Source organism: Taudactylus pleione, unplaced genomic scaffold (assembly GCF_031769625.1).
Source record: "Taudactylus pleione unplaced genomic scaffold, aTauple2 ptg000122l, whole genome shotgun sequence".
Classification (NCBI taxonomy): domain Eukaryota; kingdom Metazoa; phylum Chordata; class Amphibia; order Anura; family Myobatrachidae; genus Taudactylus; species Taudactylus pleione.
The window spans coordinates 15,544,738-15,569,629 of record NW_028284524.1 but is presented as its reverse complement, the minus strand read 5'-3'; the positions used below and the strand labels follow the sequence as shown (position 1 = coordinate 15,569,629).

General features: G+C 41.5%; 1 protein-coding gene across 4 annotated transcripts; it reads right to left on the bottom strand.

The window, feature by feature from the left end:
- Positions 1 to 24,847, bottom strand: LOC148524102 (keratin, type I cytoskeletal 18-like). 4 transcript variants are annotated; one of them, XM_088472385.1, is made up of 9 exons: positions 24,780 to 24,847; positions 24,114 to 24,667; positions 21,171 to 21,253; positions 20,648 to 20,804; positions 7,199 to 7,363; positions 4,098 to 4,223; positions 3,552 to 3,772; positions 2,277 to 2,305; positions 1 to 160 (listed from the first exon to the last, which is right to left on the bottom strand). In XM_088472385.1, exons 2-9 carry the CDS (start codon positions 24,480 to 24,482, stop codon positions 69 to 71), a joined length of 1,242 nt encoding a protein of 413 aa, XP_088328511.1. In that variant the 5' UTR covers positions 24,483 to 24,667; positions 24,780 to 24,847; the 3' UTR covers positions 1 to 68. The 4 variants fall into 4 exon arrangements, with proteins under 4 accessions (XP_088328511.1, XP_088328510.1, XP_088328512.1 ...); XM_088472384.1 differs by having other exon boundaries at positions 24,770 to 24,839; XM_088472386.1 differs by having other exon boundaries at positions 24,114 to 24,459; positions 24,770 to 24,838.
- Between the last annotated feature and the right edge of the window lie 45 nt (positions 24,848 to 24,892).

Here is a 24,892-nt window from a genome sequence, read left to right as displayed (position 1 = left end):
TGATTCTACTATATTTTATTACTAAAACCGGGATATACAGAAGTACCACAATCTCCCACCATTCTAATTTATTGAATAATTTCTTTGGATGAAGTAGATACAACTTTTCCATTGACAATTTCATGCTGGGTCACATTCACCTTCTGAATCGTCTTCTGTGCTGTAGGCCAGAGAATAAAATATTTTAATGACTAATTTATGTTGTATATGTACATTCACACGTACTAAAGGGATTCTTAATGCTGCTGTCACAGAAAAGTAATCTTCATCTCTAAACCTGCAAATTATTTATGTTTTAAAGATGCGTTAGTTCAAGGTGTATCACTAGTATAGGGCCCTGAGGAGCTTGGGTCATCTACCCAGAGGGACATGGTCTCCAGAGATGGTTACAGTGGTACATATTTTCAAGCCTGCCCCTGTTGATGTAATTTCTTTGAATATGATGATGTAACTGATCGTTGCTTGTACATTTATATGTAATGATGATGGCTAAATGTGCGCTACTGCATCCAGCTCAGACTGATCTGCCTAGCTGAATGAATGACTTCTTCAGGGATCCCTGTGATACAGTAGAAGTGGGTCCAAAAAATGTACTACGTTATAGATGAATTGCTTTGGAGTAGACATGTCCTTTAACTTGGAAAATTCTGACAAGTACCTTTATATAAATATAGAATTTGATGGCAGATAAGAACCACTTGGCCCATCTAGTCTGCCCCATTTTTAAACATATTGTTACCTCAAACCTTATTGATCCTTCTTCTGAAGGCTATCCTTATGTCTATCCCATGCAAGTTTAAATTGCTCTACTGTCTTAGCCTCTACCACCTCTGATGGGAGGCTATTCTACTTGTCCACTACCCTTTCTGTGAAGTAATTTTTCCTCAAATTTCCCCTGAACCTACCACCCTCCAGTTTCAGAACATGTCCTCTTGTTCTAATACTTCTCTTTCTTTGAAGAATATCTCCTTCCTTTACCTTGTTAACACCCTTTATATATTTGAACGTCTGTCATGTCCCCCCTTTCCCTTCTCTGCTCCAAACTATACATATTAAGATCTTTTAGTCTTTTCTGGTACGTTTTGTGGTGTAGACCATGCACCATTTAAGTTGCCCTTCTTTGTACAGTCTCTAATGTATTAATATCCTTCTGGAGATATGGCCTCCAGAACTGAACACAGTATTCGAGATGAGGACGTACCAATGACCTATACAGTGGTATTATCACTTCTTTCTTTCTGCTACCGATTCCTCTCCCTATGCAACCAAGCATCTGACTCTCCTTCCTCATTGCTTTGTTACAATGTTTGCTTGCCTTTAAGTCACCTGAAATAGTGACTCCTAGATCCCTTTTCTCTTCAGTAGTTTCCAGTATAGTGCCATTAATACTATATTTAGCCTTTGGATTTTTGAGACCCAAGTGTATGATCTTGCATTTTTTGGCATTAAACTGTAGTTGCCTTGTTCTTGACCATTACTCTAGTCTACCTAGATCATCAATCTTTTGTTTTACCCCTCCTGGTGATATTAAAAGGCACTGGTCCAAGTACAGATCCCTGAGGTACTCCACTGGTAACATTTCCCTCTTGAGACTACACTCTGTTTACTACAACTCTGTTTCCTATCCGGCAGCCATGATCTTATCCATTCAACTATCTTTGTATCCAATCCCATGCTTTCCAGTTTATTTAACAGTCTGCAATGTGGAACAGTGATATTTATCAGTATATCCCTATACTATGCAGGCAGATAATTCAAACTTTGAAATGACCAAATGGGAGATGTATCAAACCTTTGAGAGATAAATTGGAGAAGTTGACTATAGCAACCAATCTGCTTGTAGTTATCATTTATCAAGCACAATCTATAAAATTAAGCTGATTGGTTGCTATGGGCAACTACTCCACTGTAGCTCTATCAAAGGTAAGAAAATGGGCATATAAGGAATCTATGTAGTGGAGTTACAAGTCCAAGGGGGAGATGTATCAAACTTTGGAGAGAATGTTGTAATAGCTCCACAACAGCCGGAGTTGCCTACCTTTGCTTGTATGGCCGCTTTCACTAAGTAAAGCAAAAAATAATTACTTGAATGGGCTATTAGTTTTGTATTTAGTCGTCTTGAAGCCTCCTCCAGATATCACATTGGTTATAAATGACCACAATATACACTGCTTCATCAAATGTTTCACTTATCCAATACTGTGTTTAACACTACAAATAATGCACGAATTAATAAAGGGGCCACCAATGATTCTGCTTACCTAATGTTCACTTACCCCCTTGATTTGTGGACTCAGGATAGTCTCTGAAACACACAATATCAGAATCTGTCATTTGAGCTGAAGAATCGTAAGGAGTTACATGTATGGTTGTTATGTTTACAATGTTTTTTCGTGTAACCAAATTTCATAAACTAGTGGTATGGCGAATACGTGCAATTGCGGGAAGTGGAGCGTCTAGTTTAGTTTAAAATCATTTGGGTGATAGTGAAGTATTATGGCTGCAGTAACGTGGTATATCTGTAGCCGCTAGATCTCTTTAGCGGTGTGACTGAGGAATTGTAACCCTCTTGGAAGAGAGTCCCAAACTACTACGAAATGTGTCCGGTTCTTTTATAGGACAATTATTCTTGATAAATGAGTTTCCAAAACTTCCTATCCTCTAGACCAGGTGTGAGCAATAAGAAACCCTCCAGCTGCTGTGGGACTACACATCCCAGCATGCCCTGCCACAGTTTTGCTATCATGGCATACTAAAACTGTCGCATGGCTTGCTGGGATCTGTAGTTCAGCAGCAGCTGGAGGGCCGCTTACTGCACACCCCTGCTCTAGAGTGACCATCATTCCTAACAACAGGAAGGAACCCCTGGATTCTCTGTTGACAAGGGCTGGTGAATTTTGACTAGGCAGAATTCCAGGTAAGCTGCCTCGATTTCATGGTGGTCCATTATAATATTGGTATTCTACACTACTTTGATTTATGTCTATTCTCTCCTGATTACTGAAAGTTAAAGTGGCCACTACCTGTCAAGAGGCTTACAACTGTGGTATTCAGACAGGCTAAAGAAGTATAGTGACTATAGGATCACCACCTATAAACTACTTATTTTATTCTTGCACACAGCCACGTAATACTAGCTGACCTCGCCTTACTTTGAGTATGTTCAAAACAGCCAGAAAATCAAATCAAAATACAATTCTGATTGAACAATCTGTGTGGTATGGCTAATACATAGTATTATATGCAAGTTTGTTGACCACCCTACTTGCACCTGACAGGTTTTTTTTTTTTTTGCTTCGTCACCCAACAAATATAAATGCCCATGTGTTGGCACAGTAATAAGGCCCAGAACTAGAGCTGCACAGTGCAGATGTGACATGTTCACTATTGTGCTATTGTAACTTTGTTTTCATTTCTGTAGGATTAATTTGTGTTAATTACCATTCTTCATCAATATTACAAAGATACTAGATAACTATGGGTTAATTGTGCTGGGGGACATGCTCAGGAGAGGGTGCTAGAAAGGATTGCAGTATAATAAGAGGTCTCACTTGTCTACAACGCCTTCCAGCAGGGCACGGTAGTCGTGAATTTCGTTCTCCAGCTTAGACTTTAAGTTTAGTAGGGCTTCATAGTCTCGTACTTGTCTCTCTATTTCAGACCGGCAAGCTGCCAGCTCGTCCTGGAGTCGGGCAAGCAGACGGTTAATTTCTGTTAAATTGGATCCATAATGGCCCTCTGTATCCTTCAGGACATGTTCTAACGAGTCCACCTTTCAATGAAGCAAAATACAGCTTCAGTGCTAGTTGATCAGAACACTGGTCAGGCAGAGAAGCAAAGTGAGCTGACCATTTGCATTTTGTTAGCATACACCCTAAAGCTGGTTACATTTGTGTGTTTTAACAATTTGTCTGAATGACCATTTTTGGCTATTTTCCAGTGTTTGTGAGCAAATGGACGATTGTCGTTTGCTCCCATACATTACCAGGTTTTCATACCAACCAGACAGATATCTGATAGATAATAGTATAGTGGATGCCCAGCTTTAACGTGATGGTTGATGGGCAAATGTTTGATACAAAGGGTTCTGTACTCACTGTCTTCTGGAGGGTCTGACGTTCCATCTCTAAAGTTTGCAGCTGTCTCCGGAGGTCAGCCACCTCATTCTTGGCTTGTTCCAGTGCCTTTGTGTTTACATTTTCCTCCTGGGACATGGCGTCAAACTGCAAGTGACAGAATGTTTACTTTCTGCTATGGCATTTTATATTAGTCATGTTGGGAGACATATATACAAGATGTAAAAACAAAATACCATAATATAAACACACTTACCTGTTGTGTCATTCACATTTTTTTCTCAGTAACTAATAAAATTCTACATCATGTTAATGCAGCAAATTTATTAAGCAAAGCTGAACTTGTTAACACTAAGCTGTTATACGTATGATTCTTGATATTGCAATACTTTTCCAGTGTCCTGGACACTTTTGCAGGGTTACATATGGGCTATGAAGATTTTAAATTAATAAATGACTACTTTTAGAAAAGGAAAGATGAGGTAGAATAAATGGTCAAAAGTATTGTTATGGCTTTAGTTCTTATTTAATAAGTCTGTATATTCATCCGAGGGATGACATCGAAACTATCTATTTTCTGGTTTGATACCATTCCCCCCCCCCCCCCCCTGGCTATAAGGTGTGCACGATATGTCGCATGGACTGATTTTGCCGCGATGATCTCTTTCCCAGCCCATAAACTGGCAGCATCACAACACAAGTATGCAGCACACTCAAGTGAACTTGACTTACCACGCACTTTGTCAGCCAATGAGGAAAGAGGTGTGTTTAATTTAAAAACGCAGGTCAGGAGACACTCAGTGTGGATGCAACTTAGGGAAAAATACTAATAGGGGTATTCAATATGGGTGCGATAAGTCCGTTTTTGCGTTAATATCGCACTTTTTAACGTTTTTGCGTTTAATATCACTGATTTTAGTTTTACACCGTATTCAATTTCAAAGACTTATCACAGTTTTGAAAAGTCTTTGCTAAAAAACGGGGATAAGTTTTCACCATTGAATAGGTGTCGAAAAAAGGTGTTATTGGGTGCATGCTTAAAAAAAAAATAGCCTGCACCCTTCAGAATGACCCCTTGAAATGATCTGTGTGACTTGGGGTGTAATGCTTTGGACCTGGAGCCCCGGTGATTGGGTCTCCGGGCTGTGGCATTACACCCCGGTCGGTTGGGTCTGGTGCTGGCCTTAAATATAGGGGGTACCCCACGTCGTTTTTGCCCCCTATATTTAAAACCAGCACTAGTCCCTGCAGCCTGGTGTTGGTTTCTAAAATACGGTGGAACCCTACACATTTTGTTTCCCGTATTTTTAGAAACCACCACTGGCTGGCAAGCCTGGGGCTGGTTTGGCTTTTGGGGGGGGACCTTATGTCATTTTTTTTTCTACATTTTTACAATTTGTTTTTTAAAGGTTAACAAAAACGGAAATTTTCGGGAAATATACTAGGGACCCCCCTAATGATGTCTAGACATGGGGGATCACTATGGGTACCCCCATTTTTAACTCCTGAAGGAAGTCAGGCTTTCTAATAGCCGCGGCAGGGAAAAACACCTTGCAAAGCTATTTAAAAACCCGACTTTCTTAAGCAGGCAAAAACGGGGTTACTCATAGTGATCCCCCATGTCAGGACATCTTTAGGGGGGTCCCATGCATATTTCCCGAAAATTCCCGTTTTTTTCCTTAAATGGGCTCAAGGGTCATTTTTTTTAAAAACAGGGATAATTTTTCTAAGCACTAATATAGCAAGTGAAAAAAAATGCAGAATAGGGGTTTGGGGGTGTAGGCTCATAAAAAATAGACTGTAGTTTAGGGAATGTCCCCTTAAAAGGAAATGTTCAAAAAAAAATGTCCTACAAAAAATCGGGACACCCTTTAAAAAATAAATTTGGGTTTAAAAAAAATAGGGACACCCCAAAAAATTTATTTAAAAATTGGGGTGGAAAAAAAAATGGGAAAAAATTGTTTAACAATAGGGAAATAGGTTCAGGGCTATTCTGCAAGTATGCGGCAGGTGTTTTGAAGAATAGATTTATAGCGGCAGGTGCACAAATGCAGAATTTTTAAAAACTTACTTTAGGGACTTAAAAATATGCTAGTACCCATTTTCATGTACCCCAAATTTGATGGGACCACTTAAAAAAACGAAAAAAATAACCTAAGTGCTCTTCTGCAACACTTCTTCAATGTCGGGAAAAAAAACACCTGCTGCGGCTATTTAAATCCCCGACTTTCATTTAAAGGCTAAAACGGGGGTACCCATAGTGATCCCCCATGTTTTTACAACTTTATGGGGTCTTACAAATTTTTTATGGAAAAAATCGTAACTTTACGCAAAACCAACTTCGGAGGTTCCCGTTTTCGACTATTTCAAATTGAATACGGGGATACGCGGGAGCACGCCCGATACTTTAACGCAGAAAAAAACTCAGATATGAAACGTTAACGTTTCATATTGAATACCCCTCTAAATGAGAAACATGATGTGGTTTAGGTGCCCCCAAAATTGTGGGGCTTAATGGTGTGAACCTTCAATGCCAGTAATCATCAAGGGCCTGATTCAGTCGCACTGCAATCACTATGCCATCGCAGCACAACATAAGGTCGCCCACCTTACATTACACACATCCGTAATACTTAGCAAGACTGCAAAACCATTGGTAACATCGAGTACAATCGCAGCCTCATGCACACTTGCACAAGGCCAGACCTTACTCAGAAATTGCTAACCTTCTCGTTACGCAGTAAGATATCGGGCTGCGTATGGCATTGCAGTGGATAATTTATGCACGCCCCTGCAACGGCATTAAAATACACTGCCACATCTGCGTTTCGCCAACCACTCCCAGATGGTACTTCCTGTCAATCACTCTGTGATGGGTCTGCATAGCCACGTCGATCATAGTGGAGTGTTCGCACACTGCTATGTATGAGCTGTACGCAACAATCGGCCGATTGTGTGCGTAATATTAGTTGCGATCCTTGTTGAATCAGGCCTCAAATCCAGAACTAAGAACCAGCACTGTAACTATAAACTGCCTGGAGTCAAAAAACTAGCACAGTCCCTGTATCCAAGAACATGTATCTTCTCCAAAAGCTATACCCATTATCACACCCCTCACTTGCCTTATTTTTGTAAGCATTCTCTGCCTCTGCCCGGTTCTGCTCAGCCATTTTTTCATACTGGCTTCGGATCTGAGCAATGCTCTCGTTCAGGTCAGGTTTCTTGGGACCGTCCACCTCTATCTTCACATTGTTATTGCTGATTAGAGCCTGTAGTGCCGCCACTTCCTGCAATACAGAGGAACAATTGAGTCCAATATCAGAATTAGTTATCAATAGAATATATACCCTGGTTTGTTACATTTAATTCTGCAGGATACTAGTTTACAGAACTTCTATTTGTTCTGTGATTTGTAAAAACCCACTGATATTGTGCAGATAATGTGAAGTTGGGGGATGGAATTATGCAAGACTGTACTCTCTCCAGACTCTATGTGCTATACCAACCACAGACTGTATGCTTTACCCATCACAGACTGTACACTATACCCACCCACAACATCAGTCCATACTAGCCCTAGACTCTATGCTATATTTGCCAGGCTTGTGCGATGATCACTCCAGAATGCCTGCTATACCCACCCCAGAATGCTTCCCATATTCACCCTAGACTTTACCCTTTTTCCACCCTAGACTTTACCCTATATCCACCCCAGACTGAACCTACCACAAACTGTATGCTATAGCCATCCCATGAATAGAGATGGATCTTCAAACTACAGATTTGGTGACTTTATAATACTGGAGTGTATCAAACCATCTAGGCAAATTAAGTAAGAAATATTATTGTCAAAATATTGCCTCTGGGCCAATTCAGAGTTACATGCAAGTCAGTACCAATTACACTCTACCTGATTACGCAAAATAAAATGCATAATTGCTCAAAGGCCGAGCTGCACACCTCTATACAGGCACACCGGCCCTATCCATACACTTGTGCAAATAGCCACCATCGTTATAAGTGTGCACGTGCACAGAGCCAACCCTAAGCAATTTGATGCCCTGGGCAAGATTTTTTTTTGGTGCCCCCTAGCAGATAATCCCACTACCAAGTTTAATGTTTATGCGCGAACACCAAAAATAACACATTGGTTTATAGCTTATTTTTTATTGTTCAAGAAACACCTGCTAATCGCACAAAATATACAACTATCCAGGCCTTCGCCTGTGTTACAGCCCGCGGCGCAGAGGTAAACAGCATAAAATTAGTCGGTCAGACTCATTATACTGCTGCGGGCCCCTCCATTTCTGCGGCCCCAGGTCGGTGCAATGTACCGGCTGCACCACCGCTATAGTAGTGCAACCTTTTCCATATTACACCACACAGTAGTGCAACCTTATCCACATTACACCACATAGTAGCTCTGCCTTATCCACATTACACCACACAGTAGTGCAACCTTATCCACATTACACCACACAGTAGTGTAACCTCATCCACATTACACCACACATTAGTGTAACCTTATCCACATTACACCACACAGTAGCTCTGCCTTATCCACATTACACCACACAGTAGTGCAACCTTATCCACATTACACCACACAGTAGTGTAACCTTATCCACATTACACCACACAGTAGCTTTGCCTCATCCACATTACGCCACACAGTAGTGCAACCTTATCCACATTACACCAAACAGTAGTGCAACCTTATCCACATTACACCACACAGTAGTGTAACCTTATCCACATTACACCACACAGTTGTCACAGACTGCCAATGCTGTGCGGGGTGAATGCCGGACAAGCGTTCGCTGAAGTCTCCTCCTTCCTCCTGTTAGGATCTGTGGTTAGCAGCATATTGTTGCAGTTCCAGTCTTGGTTGCTGCTGAGCTTCTGCACTAATTACTGCCTGTCTGTGTGCACTATCAGGTGCACACTGATTGATTCTCCTGTCTGAACACAGCCCAGGTGCTCTATAATCTGTCATTAGGGAAACTTGCTCTGGTTGGGCCCTGTTTCTGTTAAATTCCAGCCAGCCCTTCACTCCTTTCCGGTGATAGTTACTCGTACTTCCGGTTGTGTCAGTCTCCTGTTCTACAGTCAAGTTCCAGAGTCCAGTCTGTTGTGTTATTTCTCTGCCATTTGCTCCATCCAGGCGGCATTTCATCTGCCGTGTGCTGCTTGTGTCATCGAGGCAGCACAGTGTACACCCCAGCCACAGCCGCGTGTCACCTCAGCGGTTAGGAGTGCACTACCATCCCGGGCGCAAGTCAGCGTCAGGTGGCTTGTGTCAACCAACCCGGCGACACTGGTCGCATCCCTGCGTCTCTGCTGCTCAATCCGTGCATCAACGCCAGTGTCAACCCGATGGCACTGGTAGCAACTCAGCGCCAAAGTGCGTCATCCGGCGCACCGACACCAGTGTCAACCCGGCAGCACTGGTAGCAACTCAGCGTCCAAAGTGTGTCACCCTTAGCAACACCGCCAGTGTCAAACCGGTGACACTGGTAAATCTTGTCAAGTCAGTGTGCACACTCCATTGGAAACTAACCAGCCCTCAAGGCTACTTCACCAGCTCAAAGGCTGCATCTCACCTTTGGCCCCCAGGCCACAACTAGCCAAGGCCAATCACCAGCCCAAAGGCTACATTTCTTCCTCAGCCCTCAGGCCGCAGCTAACCAGCCCACACAGCCCAAAGGCTGCATCTCACCCTTGGCCCTCAGGCTGCAGCTAGCCAAGGCATTCCAGCCCTCAAGGCTGCTACACAGCCCAAAAGGCTGCAATCTCACCCTCGGCCCTCAGGCCACAGCAAGCAAAGGCATTTCAGCCCTCCAGGCTGCTACACAGCCCAAAAGCTGCATCTAAAACTTACCCTACAGGCCACCACTAGTCCAGGCGAATCAGCCCTCAAGGCCAACACCAAACTCTATCCAGACTTAATTACCCTCACTTTCCTAACAACAGTAGTGTAACCTTATCCACATTACACCACACAGTAGTGTAACCTTATCCACATTACACCACACAGTAGTTGTACCTTATCCACATTACACCACACAGTAGTGTAATCTTATCCACGTTACACCACACAGTAGTGCAACCTTATCCACGTTACACCACACAGTAGTACTACCTTATCCACATTACACCACACAGTAGTGTAACCGTATCCACATTACACCACACAGTAGTGTAACCGTATCCACATTACACCACACAGTAGTACTACCTTATCCACATTACACCACACAGTAGTGTAAGCTTATCAACATTACACCACACAGTAGTTGTACTTTATCCACATTACACCACACAGTAGTGTAATCTTATCCACGTTACACCACACAGTAGTGCAACCTTATCCACGTTACACCACACAGTAGTGCAACCTTATCCACGTTACGCCACACAGTAGTGTAACCTTATCCACATTACACCACACAGTAGTTGTACCTTATCCACATTACACCACACAGTAGTGTAATCTTATCCACGTTACACCACACAGTAGTGCAACCTTATCCACGTTACACCACACAGTAGTACTACCTTATCCACATTACACCACACAGTAGTGTAACCGTATCCACATTACACCACACAGTAGTGTAACCGTATCCACATTACACCACACAGTAGTGCAACCTTATCCACATTACACCACACAGTAGTGTAAGCTTATCAACATTACACCACACAGTAGTTGTACTTTATCCACATTACACCACACAGTAGTACTACCTTATCCACATTACACCATACAGTAGTGTAACCGTATCCACATTACACCACACAGTAGTGTAACCGTATCCACATTACACCACACAGTAGTACTACCTTATCCACATTACACCACACAGTAGTGTAAGCTTATCAACATTACACCACACAGTAGTTGTACTTTATCCACATTACACCACACAGTAGTGTAATCTTATCCACGTTACACCACACAGTAGTGCAACCTTATCCACGTTACACCACACAGTAGTGCAACCTTATCCACGTTACACCACACAGTAGTGCAACCTTATCCACATTACACCACACAGTAGTGTAACCTTATCCACATTACACCACACAGTAGTTGTACCTTATCCACATTACACCACACAGTAGTGTAATCTTATCCACGTTACACCACACAGTAGTGCAACCTTATCCACGTTACACCACACAGTAGTACTACCTTATCCACATTACACCACACAGTAGTGTAACCGTATCCACATTACACCACACAGTAGTGTAACCGTATCCACATTACACCACACAGTAGTGCAACCTTATCCACATTACACCACACAGTAGTGTAAGCTTATCAACATTACACCACACAGTAGTTGTACTTTATCCACATTACACCACACAGTAGTGTAATCTTATCCACGTTACACCACACAGTAGTGCAACCTTATCCACGTTACACCACACAGTAGTGCAACCTTATCCACGTTACGCCACACAGTAGTGCAACCTTATCCACGTTACGCCACACAGTAGTGCAACCTTATCCACATTACACCACACAGTAGTGCAACCTTATCCACATTACGCCACACAGTAATGCAACCTTATCCACATTACGCCACACAGTAGTGCAACCTTATCCACATTACGCCACACAGTAGTGCAACCTTATCCACATTACGCCACACAGTAGTGCAACCTTATCCACATTACACCACACAGTAGTGTAAGCTTATCAACATTACACCACACAGTAGTTGTACTTTATCCACATTACACCACACAGTAGTTGTACCTTATCCACATTACACCACACAGTAGCTCTGCCTTATCCACATTACACCACACAGTAGTGCAACCTTATCCACATTACACCACACAGTAGTGTAACCTTATCCACATTACACCACACAGTAGTGTAACCTTATCCACATTACACCACACAGTAGTTGTACCTTATCCACATTACACCACACAGTAGTTGTACCTTAACCACATTACACCACACAGTAGTTGTACCTTGTCCACATTAAACCACACAGTAGTTCTACCTTATCCACATTACACCACACAGTAGTGTAATCTTATCCACGTTACACCACACAGTAATGCAACCTTATCCACGTTACACCACACAGTAGTGTAACCTTATCCACATTACGCCACACAGTAGTGCAACCTTATCCACATTATGCCACACAATAGTGTAACCTAATCCACATTACGCCACACAGTAGTGTAACCTTATCCACATTAAGCCACACAGTAGTGCAACCTTATCCACATTACACCACACAGTAGTGCAACCTTATCCACATTACACCACACAGTACTGCAACCTTATCCACATTACACCACACAGTAGTGTAAGCTTATCAACATTACACCACACAGTAGTTGTACTTTATCCACATTACACCACACAGTAGTTGTACCTTATCCACATTACACCACACAGTAGCTCTGCCTTATCCACATTACACCACACAGTAGTGCAACCTTATCCACATTACACCACACAGTAGTGCAACCTTATCCAGATTACACCACACAGTAGTGTAACCTTATCCACATTACACCACACAGTACTACAACCTTATCCACATTACACCACACAGTAGTGCAACCTTGTCCACATTACACCACACAGTAGTGCAACCATATCCGCATTACACAACACAGTAGTGCTACATTTTCCACATTACACCACACAGTAGTGACCCTTATTCACATTACGCCACAGTAGTGCCACTTATTCACATTATGCCACACAGTAGATCCCCTTATTTACATTATGCAAAACAGTAAGTACTCCATATACCCACTTTGCCACACAGTAGTGCCACTTATTCAAGTTATGCCACACAGTAGTTGTGCCACAGAGTAGTCTTAACTATATGTTACTAAAGAGTGGACTGGGCCTAATGCCCAACCACTCACCAGGGGCTCGGGTTATTGCCTGCCTGCCTGCCTGCCTTTGGACACAGAAAGTAATTTTTGCCTAATGGCCAGCCACTCACCAGGGGCTCAGGTTATTGCCTGCCTACATTTGGGCACAGAAAGTGACCTGGGCCTAATGCCTAGGTAACTTATACTTGTGGCACAGGCCCTTTGCCCACCTAACATGCCCCACACTCCTGAGGCCTGACTGCACCCATGGGCCTAATGCCTGCACTCTGGTGGTCTGGGGAGGGGGGGGGGATTACCGGTGTCCAAGACCACCTACTGGTAAGCTGGGAGATGCTGCAGTGGGGAGCTTCGTTTAGCTCTTTACTTCCCACCATCTGCAGGAAATACAAGGATTTACAAGGTAGATAGAATAAATGCAGACATGAAAATAAAAAAACAGGAAGGGCCCTGATCATAAGAGAGCTTCAAGTGTAATAAGAAGAGGATACAGCTGAGACAGGTGGAGCAAGATTGTGACAGATGTAATGGGTTATTAGTGTGGGTAGTAGCGGTCGCAGTAGGGTTAGATTGAATAAATTGATGGTTTTAAAAAGAGTATTTAAATATATGAATCTTTAGGAGTCTGATAGGGCATGGAAGGGAATCCCATAAGTGGATAATGGCAAGGAAGAAGTCTTGTAGGTGGGAATGAGGTGTTCCCCATAGACCAGGCAAGGTGCGGTTAAGAGGAATATATAATAGGGAGAGTACTTTGATATGAGATTTGAGATATATGAAGGGGTGGTGTTAGTGAAGGTGAGTAATTTAAGTTGGATTCTGGAGAACACCGGGAGCCAGCGAAGAGAATTGCAATATGATGCAGCAGATGTGGAGCTGTGAGAGAAAGCTTAGTTTTGCTGAGGCTTTTAATATGGATAAGGGAAATGCAGGAGGTTACACATGTCCACTAAAATATGTCACAGGCCCTCCAACAAGACCCCTTCCACCTGATACAAAATTCTCTGCTCCCAATCATTCCACTTAGTTTGCTATTGCAGTAACCTGTACTGAGTTACTTAAGTAATGATTTTATTTTATTATATTATGGTGAATTGCCTGTGCTTTACTTACATATTTTTACTATTCTAGTGTAGTGGTCAATGGTCCATTATAGTGGGACCCCTGGGGTAGTAAAGTTGCAATTGCCAACACAGCCCAATGGGTTGGTAAGAACTTCGGCACTTTTCAGTATTTGTAGGGGGCAGTAGCGAATAAGAAGTTGAATATGGTGATGATAAAAATGTATCCTGTTTTCACACAAGGCATCGTACAGCGCAAAAGAGAAAAAGGGAACAGTGAAGGTAGCGCTAGTATTTTCAGATCCTATAGGTTATCGCTTTTAGAGGAAAGAAATTAGGGGCTCACCCTCCCTGATAGATGTGAAATATAAAAACCTCTAGCGCCTCCTATAGATACTGAATATATAAATGAATAAGTGAAGCAGTAATTAAATAGTACAGGTTTATTTAAATCAAATCGTGCTAGCTGGTATAAAAACTCACTGACTCACAACATGTAACAGATAACAAAGAACTGTATGACATACAGACATATAGAAATATAGAAATAAAAATAAAATTAAAAATACGGGATACAAACACGCTAAATTAGCGAATTACTCTGGTCCCTTATCAGGATCAATGTTCAGGAAGTTTTCTTTGGTGGGGAAATGTCTTAAATACAGCACATTAATAGTCCACAGAGTAAATCCAAGCAAAGGGCGATCAGTTGAAAAGTTTGCCGGCAAACTATAGGGTACCTGATACACTGCAGTGATAACGTCCAGGTCCCCCTCCACTGTCATCAATGCGTTTCACCTGTCATTAGGCTTCCTCAGGATGGTATGTGGGTCTCACTTCTGCCGCCTTATATACCTGCTTGGTCATCACTCTCCGCCCAGCCGTGCTGCGTGTACTTCCGGTCGGCGGGCCGTCATATCCGGTTACCTCTTTGTACTGCTTTATGCCTTGCCACTCGTTCTGCACTTCCGATCCATGCGGTCCAGGCTTCACCGTCACTTCCCGTTCAGTCAGGATGCGCCGATCACCTGGTTCTCCCGCTTGGTCGTCTCTGTGCATTCCATCTAGTATCGTCACTTCCTGTTGGGGAGTTGCCAGGAACCGAGATGGCCGCGTGTAGTTGTATGTTGTCCGTCTTTTAAAGGGGTCCCTTATAAATTATTCATCACATTTGTTCCTATTAGTAATAGGATACAGAGGACTTCCATATTTGATCAAAGTAAAAGCCATGATACTTCAAGGTTATTTTCCAGTATGAGTGTTAGTCAGAAGACACTAAAATTTATAAAATAAATAAATAAAAATAAAAATAAAAATGAAGATAAATATAATAATAAAAATAAAAAGAAAGAGGGAGGGATTACATATAACACCGGACATCACAGACATACATATAACAACAAATGTGCTCTTAATTTAGTGTAAAGGAGATGTCTCCGATAGTTTAAAGATCAATGATCTAAGTTCATCCTCAAGTTCTCAAGAAAGGTGCCAAGTCAAAATCAATATTAAGGCCCTTGGGCTGTAGTGTTCCTAGTTCAAAAATTAACTTGGTTTCCTCTTTTAGTAGAATATCGTTAAGATTCCCTCCTCTCAATGGAATTTTTATTTGCTTTAGACCCACAAAAGACAATTTGGAGGGATCACTATCGTGCTTATCCTGGAAATGCTTAGAGACACTGTGATTCTCCTTATTGTTTTTGATGTTATTCAGATGTTCGTTTATGCGTATGGACAATTTACGTATTGTCTTCCCTACATATTGGTACCCACAAGGGCAAGATAGTAGGTAGATGATTCCCTTTGAGTCACATGATATTTTGTGTTTGATTTTAAAAACTTTCTTTGTAGTATATGATATGATGTTGCGTGTAGGTTTGGTGGTGAGGCTTTTAGTCTTTTTACATGCGCTGCATCTTCCACATTTATAGAATCCTGAGGTGTTCTCCTGTAGCCATGTATTTCTCTCCTCTTTTTCTGTGTAAAGATTACTTCTAACTAGATTATTCCTTATAGTCGGGGCTCTTCTGTACACGATCCTAGGTGTTATTGGTAGAAATGGGCTGAGTTCTTCATCTGCTCTTAGTATGTGCCAATGTTTTCGGAGAGATTTCTCCAGAAGTTTACTTTGTCCAGTGAATTCAGTAATGAAAACTATGTTGTCTTCTCCAGATGTCTGTTTTTTCTCTTTATATTGCAATAAGGTCCTTCTATCTAGTTGGCGGACTTCCTTTTGATCTTTTTCTAAGTTGTCTTTGTCGTAGTCCTTATCTTCAAAACGCTGGATTAGCAATCTTGATTGTTTTTCCCAATCTTCCCTTTTAGAGCAATTCCTTCTCAGTCGTTTAAGTTGTCCTTTTGGGATATTGGTTATCCATTTATGAAGATGGTTGCTGTTTGCATTGAGGTAACTATTGCAATCCACTGGTTTTGAGAAGGTTTTGGTTTCAATATTGTTGTTTTCAATAAAAATGGTAAGATCCAGAAAGTTGATCTCTGTTTTGCTGATTTCACTGGTGAACACTAGATTATCATGGTTCTGATTTATGGTGGAAATGAAGTTTTCTAGTAACAGTCTCTCTCCATCCCATATAATGATAATGTCATCGATGTACCATGCCCACAAGATGAGGTTTTCGTGTTAGATATTGTTCGTCCAGATCGTTTCTTTTTCCCATTGCGCCAAAAAGAGGTTCGCGTATGATGGCGCAAATACGGTCCCCATCGCTGTTCCCCTTTTTTGGATATAAAATTTGTAGTCGAACCAAAAGAAATTGTGTGTCAGGATAAACATTATTCCTTCCAGCATATATTCGATCTGTTGTGTGTTCAGGTCAGAGTCATCTTCCAAAATTTTCTTCACATTTCTGCATCCTTTTTCGTGTTCTATGCATGTGTAGAGGGACTTAACGTCACATGTGGCCAATATATAAGATTCTTGCCATTTGATGGTTTGTATAGTTTCCAATACTTGTGTTGTATCTTTTAGATATCCACGTTGTAGTTTTACTAGGGGCTGCAGGAATTGATCTATATATTTTGATAGATTGGATGTCAATGAATTAATACCTGCTACTATTGGTCTTCCTGGAGGTTTTATTGGATCTTTGTGCAGTTTAGGCAAGTGGTAAAATACTGGTATTTTGGGACATCTTGGATATATATATTCAAATTCTTTTTTTGTTAGAATGCCATTGTCCTTCCCTTTTTTCAGGATCTCACATAGATCACATAGAAGGTGTCCATAGGATCATTCTCCAGAAGTCCATAAGTGCCTTCTTCCTCCAATAATTTTTTCGCCTCTTCCAAATACATTTCTTTATCCATGATCACAATTCCTCCTCCTTTGTCCGCAGGTTTTAGTACTATTTGAACGTTCTTTTTTAACCCTTGTAATGCTTTTCTCTCAGCAGATGATAAGTTATCTTTTTGTCCCTTTCTGTAGTTCTCAGGCAGATTTCGAATATCTTCCTCCATTAACTTTTGGAATGTATTAACTAAATTCCCTTTTGTGTGTTGGGGGAGAAAGGTAGATTTTTCTTTCAAGTCCGTATGTTTAAAAGTATCCGCCTTTGTCTGATCTTCTACTTGATTTTCTCTTTTATTAAAAAACTTTTTGAGAGCAATCTTTCTTGTGAATTTCTGGAGGTCAATAAACGTATTAAATCTGTTGATTCAATTAGTGGGTGCAAATTTCAATCCCTTTTTAAGTACATTGATCTCTGGGATAGATAGATGATGTTTGCTTAGGTTGAATATCCCCGGCGCATCATCTTCTTTGTAGCTCTTTTCCTTTCTTTTTTTCCTGATATTTTTGAGTCTGACCTGATGTCCTCCTCGCTTGCCACTCTTTGACGTGGAATCTCTTTTTCTCCGGTCTCTTTTTCTGTTGGGCTGATCCTTCTGTGTCGTAGTCTGTGACAGCCGTGTTCTGTTTAGTGAGGTATTCTCGTGTGCCAGTTCTAAAAAAGCCTCCAGGAATTCTTCTGTTTCTTCATACTCCCTTACTTTATTTTCATTGTCTCCGCAATGTACTTCATTCAGGCGATTCATCAATGTTCTTACAGATGTATTGATTATCTCTTGTTGATCTTCTCTTCCACTATTAAAGCTATTGATAAGTGTCCTTCTATCTGGATAGACTTCTCCTTTATTTTCTTTCTTATCCGGCCATCTTTGTTTATGCATTTTGCGATGATTCTCACCATAATCCACAGGTTCATCTCTTTTAAATCGGAATTCATTTGAAGGCCCATATTTGTAGCTATATGTTCGGGTATCTCTATTTTTTGTGCCTCGTGTATCTCTATTCCGTATACCTCCATTTTCTCCTCTTTTGGAGTGGAGTCTGTTTCTAGATATGGGTCCAATGTTTGTTTCCTTATATCCATCTCTATTCCATCTTTCAATAGGTCTTCTCTCCTCTCTTTCTAGTTCTTGTTTATTTTTCTTTCTTTCATTCCAATTCCGATAATCACCTCTATAGTCTTCTTCATCTCGCAGGAATTTTCTTTTTTTCTGATCAATTATAACCTCCTCCATTTTTCTAAGTTTGTTCTTTGTCAATTCTTCAAGGTTCCTGAAATCTGGTAGTTTTTCTATTGGTTTTAATTTTCTTCTGATATTAAGAATCTCCTGTTCTAGATTTCTTATAGAGAGTTCCCTCTCTTCAATTATCAATCTCATCAATCTAAAGGAACAGGAATCTAGGGTCTCATTCCATTGTTTAGAGAACTCTTCACTCCCAGATGTAAAGGACACTTTTTTAATAATCCTTAACCCTCTTGGGATGATACCTCTTTCTATATATTTGGTTAGTGTAGTGCTCTCCCACCAATGTCTAATTTCTCTACTTTCCAATTTCTCTAGATTTTTATAGAGGTCACAGAAAGTTTCCTCTGACACCACTGTTTCTGCATGATTCTTGGTGTCTATCTTTTTACCAAATAATTCCAATTGCTTAAGGCGTTCTTCTCGGCTATATGCCATTCTAGATAAATATAATAGTGCTGCTAAACCTTCAGTGGTGAGCTTATGAGATATGTATAAGAGAAAAAGGGAAGAGTGAAGGTAGCGCTAGTATTTTCAGATCCTATAGGTTATCGCTTTTAGAGGAAAGAAATTAGGGGCTCACCCTCCCTGATAGATGTGAAATATAAAAACCTCTAGCGCCTCCTATAGATACTGAGTATATAAATGAATAAGTGAAGCAGTAATTAAATAGTACAGGTTTATTTAAATCAAATCGTGCTAGCTGGTATAAAAACTCGCTGACTCACAACATGTAACAGATAACAAAGAACTGTATGACATACAGACATATAGAAATATAGAAATAAAAATATGGGATACAGACACGCTAAATTAGCGAATTACTCTGGTCCCTTGAAGCATCATGGCTTTTACTTTGATCAAATATGGAAGTCCTCTGTATCCTATTACTAATAGGAACAAATGTGATGAATAATTTATAAGGGACCCCTTTAAAAGACGGACATCATACAACTACACGCGGCCATCTCGGTTCCTGGCAACTCCCAAACAGATAGTGACGATACTAGATGGAATGCACAGAGACGACCAAGCGGGAGAATCAGGTGATCGGCGCATCCTGACTGAACGGGAAGTGACGGTGAAGCCTGGACCGCATGGATCGGAAGTGCAGAACGAGTGGCAAGGCATAAAGCAGTACAAAGAGGTAACCGGATATGACGGCCCACCGACCGGAAGTACACGCAGCACGGCTGGGCGGAGAGTGATGACCAAGCAGGTATATAAGGCGGCAGAAGTGAGACCCACATACCATCCTGAGGAAGCCTAATGACAGGTGAAACACGTTGATGACAGTGGAGGGGGACCTGGACGTTATCACTGCAGTGTATCAGGTACCCTATAGTTTGCCGGCAAACTTTTCAACTGATCGCCCTTTGCTTGGATTTACTCTGTGGACTATTAACGTGCTGTATTTAAGACATTTCCCCACCAAAGAAAACTTCCTGGACATTGATCCTGATAAGGGACCAGAGTAATTCGCTAATTTAGCGTGTCTGTATCCCATATTTTTAATTTTATTTTTATTTCTATATGTCTGTATGTCATACAGTTCTTTGTTATCTGTTACATGTTGTGAGTCAGTGAGTTTTTATACCAGCTAGCACAATTTGATTTAAATAAACCTGTACTATTTAATTACTGCTTCACTTATTCATTTATATATTCAGTATCTATAGGAGGCGCTAGAGGTTTTTATATTTCACATCGTACTGCGCAAACACCAGGAGTTGAATATACACCTGAGTGTGACTTTATCCATAACTGTATGGATAACCTGTAGGATCATCTCTCTAAAAGAGGAGCAGTTGAACATATGATATTCTATATGACTTACTGCCCCATTCCACATTTACATTGTCAGCTATTGACCCCTCTGCTTGATCTTCTCATTGAAGGTCCATTGAAGCTGAGGAGAAGAGATCCTCATTAGGAGAAGGGAAGGGATAACTGATCATTTTTACCTGATTAGTTTTTCCGAATTAGTTACCTAATTAGAGCCAGGAGCTGTAACATAATAAATTATCTCAGTACACACCTTGATTTGCGTGCTTTAACCATCATCATGCTCACCTCGTTGTGGTCCTTTTGGAGATGGATCAGCTCGTCTCTCAGGGTTTCTACCTCGGATTCCAACTTCATCCGTAGGAAATTGGTGTCATCTATCATCTTGCGTAGGCCCTGTGTGTCCTTCTGTACCCCATCGCATATGGCCTGTTCTGTCTCTAGCCTACAATCAGAGCTCATAAGTCCAGGAAAAGGTTTAGACACGTCAAAGGCAATGGGACAAAAATACCATATTCTTACACTACTACTTGGAGAATTCAAATTTTAGAAACTGCACGATGAGAACAGTTGGGGTCCCATAGTTCTGATATTTGGGATAGTGATACAAGTAACGGAAAAAAATGGGATTATATTCCTATTATGTTATGTTATGTTGCCAACATGTCAGGAGATCAATGTTGCTTTAGGGCTGAGATAGTGACTTGAAACTGCAGGTTCTAGCATGCTCTGCCAGCATGTATATTACAATAAATCACACAAATAAAAGGTGTGGGATTGACTGAGTTTTGAAAGGTTACTGAATACCTACTTCACTTTAAAGTCATCCGCAGCCAGCCTGGCATTGTCAAGCTGCAGGAGGAATTTAGCATTATCCATATTCAAATCCTCCATCTGTAAGGAGATCACAGCAAAAAAGAGACTATACTGAATTTATTAAAAAAAATTATATTTCTAAATATGACTTTTAGCAGCATACACAATATTAGTAACGATAATGTGATAATAAAGGTCTCAATTTGCTCTTTTTTACTAATTGAGTAATACTCTACATCAGTGGTTCCCAAACTGTGTGCCGTGGCACCCTGGGGTGCCTCGGAACACCTGCAGGGGGGCCTCAGGTTGGTGGCCAGGCACCAAATCAAATTATTTATGGCCAATGTAAAGTAAATATGTGGACAAACAGAAACACAAACCTGTCCAACTCCACATAACTGAATCTAAGAATGACAGACATGCAAAATTAACATCACTTTACTACATTTTCTTCTGAATTTTTCAATAACCAACGTTTGGCTTTGGGGTGCCGTGAAGCCAATGCTGATACACTAGGGCGCCGTAATTCAAAAAAGTTTGGGAAACACTGCTCTACGTGATGGAGCTGCTGCTGTTATCAGGATGTAGTCAGCATCTAGGCACACGACAGAAGTCAGTATACCAGCTCCAGAATGCCAGCAACTGCAATCCCAAACGTGATTACTATGCTGGGGGGACACTAGACGATATATAGTCCGTTCCGGCAGGATCGGACAACATATTGGGCGCATTGTCAAGTGTGTACCCGCTATGTCACTCACGATGCTCCCACGCGTCATCAGCGACATCGCTGCCGCTGTCGGTGGGATCATTAGCGTGAGCCCAAATGTGTGTGCATACACACTTGCCGATGATGGCACCCCACCCGGTCCCGACGTTTATGAGGTCGATACAAGCCTTTAGGGTTAGGCGTTACAGTTTGCCATTAGGGTTAGGCTGCGGGTGGGAAGGTTTAGGGTTAGGCTGTGGGAAATTAGGGTTAGGCTGCTGGAAAGGTGAATTAGAGGTAGGACAAGGGAAGGGTTAGAGTACTTATGGTCATTCGTCGGGATTTTCGCCATCAGGATTCCGGCGCCAACATTGTGTGCGGCAGGATCGCGTACCCAAACCCTGTTATCATCCCTGCTTTTCTTACTGTCAGGCCGATTTATTAGGGAATATTTGCAATCAATCCTCAAATCTACAGTAAATTGCAGTGTAAAAATAAAACTGTCCAGAATTTGCAGGCTACATGCAAAAGCAGCTGGTATTTACACTGCATGCAAAAATAAATGTATTTGTACCCCTTGTATTGCACCATGGTTTGTCCATGTGCAAAGTTGTTTGTTTTCATTACTTTGCTCCCAACACAGACTCAGCCCCCAGGGTGTATAGAAGAGGAAAGGATGCTAAATTAGTTTTCAAACTGTACCGATATCTCTTGTACATATGACAAAATCAAATTTCTATCTCATGTACAAATGTTTGGATATGTTTGTAACCTGACACCTACGGAAATTCCACACTGTAAGGGTTACTGTATTCTGCCGGCCGACAAAAAACCAGGCAAAGCCCGACGTTTTTTTGCCGGCAATCAGTGCCTTTCACATGCAATGGCTTTGAGCCGTTTTTAATGTTGTGGGTTTTTTTTTTCTTCCTTTACTGGGCATGTGCAGAGGCAGCAGCAGTGCAAGCTCAGAAAAGCCGGCCGGTGTGTGTGAAAGAAAACATTGCAACACATACTTGACTGACTTGGAGTGACGGCACGGACACAGCACGGGAGCTGTCCTTGTGAAGGCTATTTCACACCCGCCGGTTTTGACTGGCCGTTTTTTTGCCGGGTGTAAAATTGAATCAAGTATGAAAACATGTGGGTGTTACAGCCGGGAGCTGAGGAGGACGGCTGCAGGGTCGTGGCCGTGCCGTCCCTGCAAGGCAGTGAATCACAGTCTGCAATGTAGCCATTCACACAGCGTTTTTTTTTAAGCTAGTACCTGCCCACAACTCCATCTGCTGCTGCACATGCATATTAAAAAAAAACAAAACACAGAACTAAAAATGGCTTGAAGCCGTTGAATGTGAAAGGCACTGATTACCTGCTTTAGACGGTTATTTTTGCTTGCCAGTCAAAACCATACCATACTAGTATATGGGGACAGCGGGCCAATCTGCAAACGGATGGTAAGTAGGAGATATCTGTGATATCTCCTGGTTTACCTCCTTAATGAATGGCCCGATAACTTAATTTTCACAATTGCAGGTGAAAATGTGCTTTTTCACCTGCTTTTGTGAAAATTAAGTGATGATGAATAGGCCCCTAAGACTGTACAGGAATCTTTCTGTATGCATGCATCCTTAATTCTTTTAATTATCACTGTGCAGTATTTATATGAACCACTGCAATATTTCATATAGATCTGGTTTTAAAGGACTCATTTGTAGTTTATAAAGAGTTAAAAATTCTGACCTGGACTGTCTGTACAGTAAAATCATAATTTAGACGTTTGATAAAGTATTTAACCAAATATGATTTATGGTAAAATGATGATGTGTAGCCTTAGGGGTAAATTTACTAAAGTGAGAGTTTTTAGAAGTGAGTTTTAGAAGAGTTGTTGCCCATAGCAACCAATCAAATTCTACTTAACATTAAATTAGCACCTTATAGAAGATAATAGCGAAAATGTGATTGGTTGCTATGGGCAACATCTCTTCTAAAACTCACTTATAAAAACTCTCACTTTAGTAAATTTACCCCTTAATCTTAACCCAACAGGTAGAATTCAGAATAATCTTAGGTTTACTATCAGTGTGTAACCTACTATGGATGGTCTTAAAGAGGGTCTGCAAAACCTGTTGCTGTCCAGGCGTTGTTGAACTACAGGTCTCAGCATGGCCTGAGCCTGACATCCTTTATCTGTTGGATGTCTGCATGTATTAGTCTGCTCATTGAAGGTCTTACCTGCTTGCGCAGCTGGTGTAGAGGGGCCTGATATGAGTCCCAATCTCTGGAAACTGGGTTCTTTTTGGCTGATAATTCATCAATCTCCTCCTGCAGTTTATGATTCTCTTCCTCCAGGCCCCGAACTCGCTGCAGATACCCAGCAAGACGTTCATTCAGCTCTTGCATTACCTCCTGGTGGTTATTCTGCAGCAGGGAGTCAATCCCAGAACGCATAGGTGCCAGGGAATTTTCCATAGCGGAACGCAGTGCAGGTAGATCCATGCCAGAACGCAATGACTGCAGCCTAGACGCAGACATCCTAAAATCGGGGGAGCCTGTCTGGCTTGACGAGCTACTGCGCCAGCTAGAGGCACCAGAAGAAGACATTAGAAAGATATGAAGTGTCACAGAAGTAGATGAAGAAGTAACTTGAGGGCTAGCAGGTGTCAGTGGAAGCTTTAGAGGACCCTTGTATGGAAAGATGACCTCTGTCCTAGTGTGTACGTACAGTGTCAAAAACTGTACACACGTGAGGTGTCTGACTGTGCAGGTGTCTCAGGTGCACCAAGTAACTGTAAAAAGAAGTGAAGGGGTGTAGGAATACACAGATTATAAATTGCAGAAGAGAGGGTAGATAATACAGGGAGATATGCACAGAGGAGATATAAACTAACCAGACTCTACCGTGTGGGAAAAGGTACTCAGACAGGATTTGCAGGTATACTGCTGCAGCTCAGGTGTGCAGTGCTCTGTCTGACTGTGCTGGCAGGTACTCAGGTGATATGTACAGTAATAGG

Excerpts from the sequence above, each read along its gene's own strand:
- LOC148524102 (XM_088472385.1), bottom strand. The coding sequence starts at position 24,482 with ATGTCTTCTTCTGGTGCCTCTAGCTGGCGCAGTAGCTCGTCAAGCCAG. Across the intron at positions 20,805-21,170 it reads GCGGATGACTTTAAAGTGAA|GCTAGAGACAGAACAGGCCA; the intron begins GTAGGTATTCAG and ends CTCTGATTGTAG. Across the intron at positions 3,773-4,097 it reads GTCAGACCCTCCAGAAGACA|GTGGACTCGTTAGAACATGT; the intron begins GTGAGTACAGAA and ends CTTCATTGAAAG.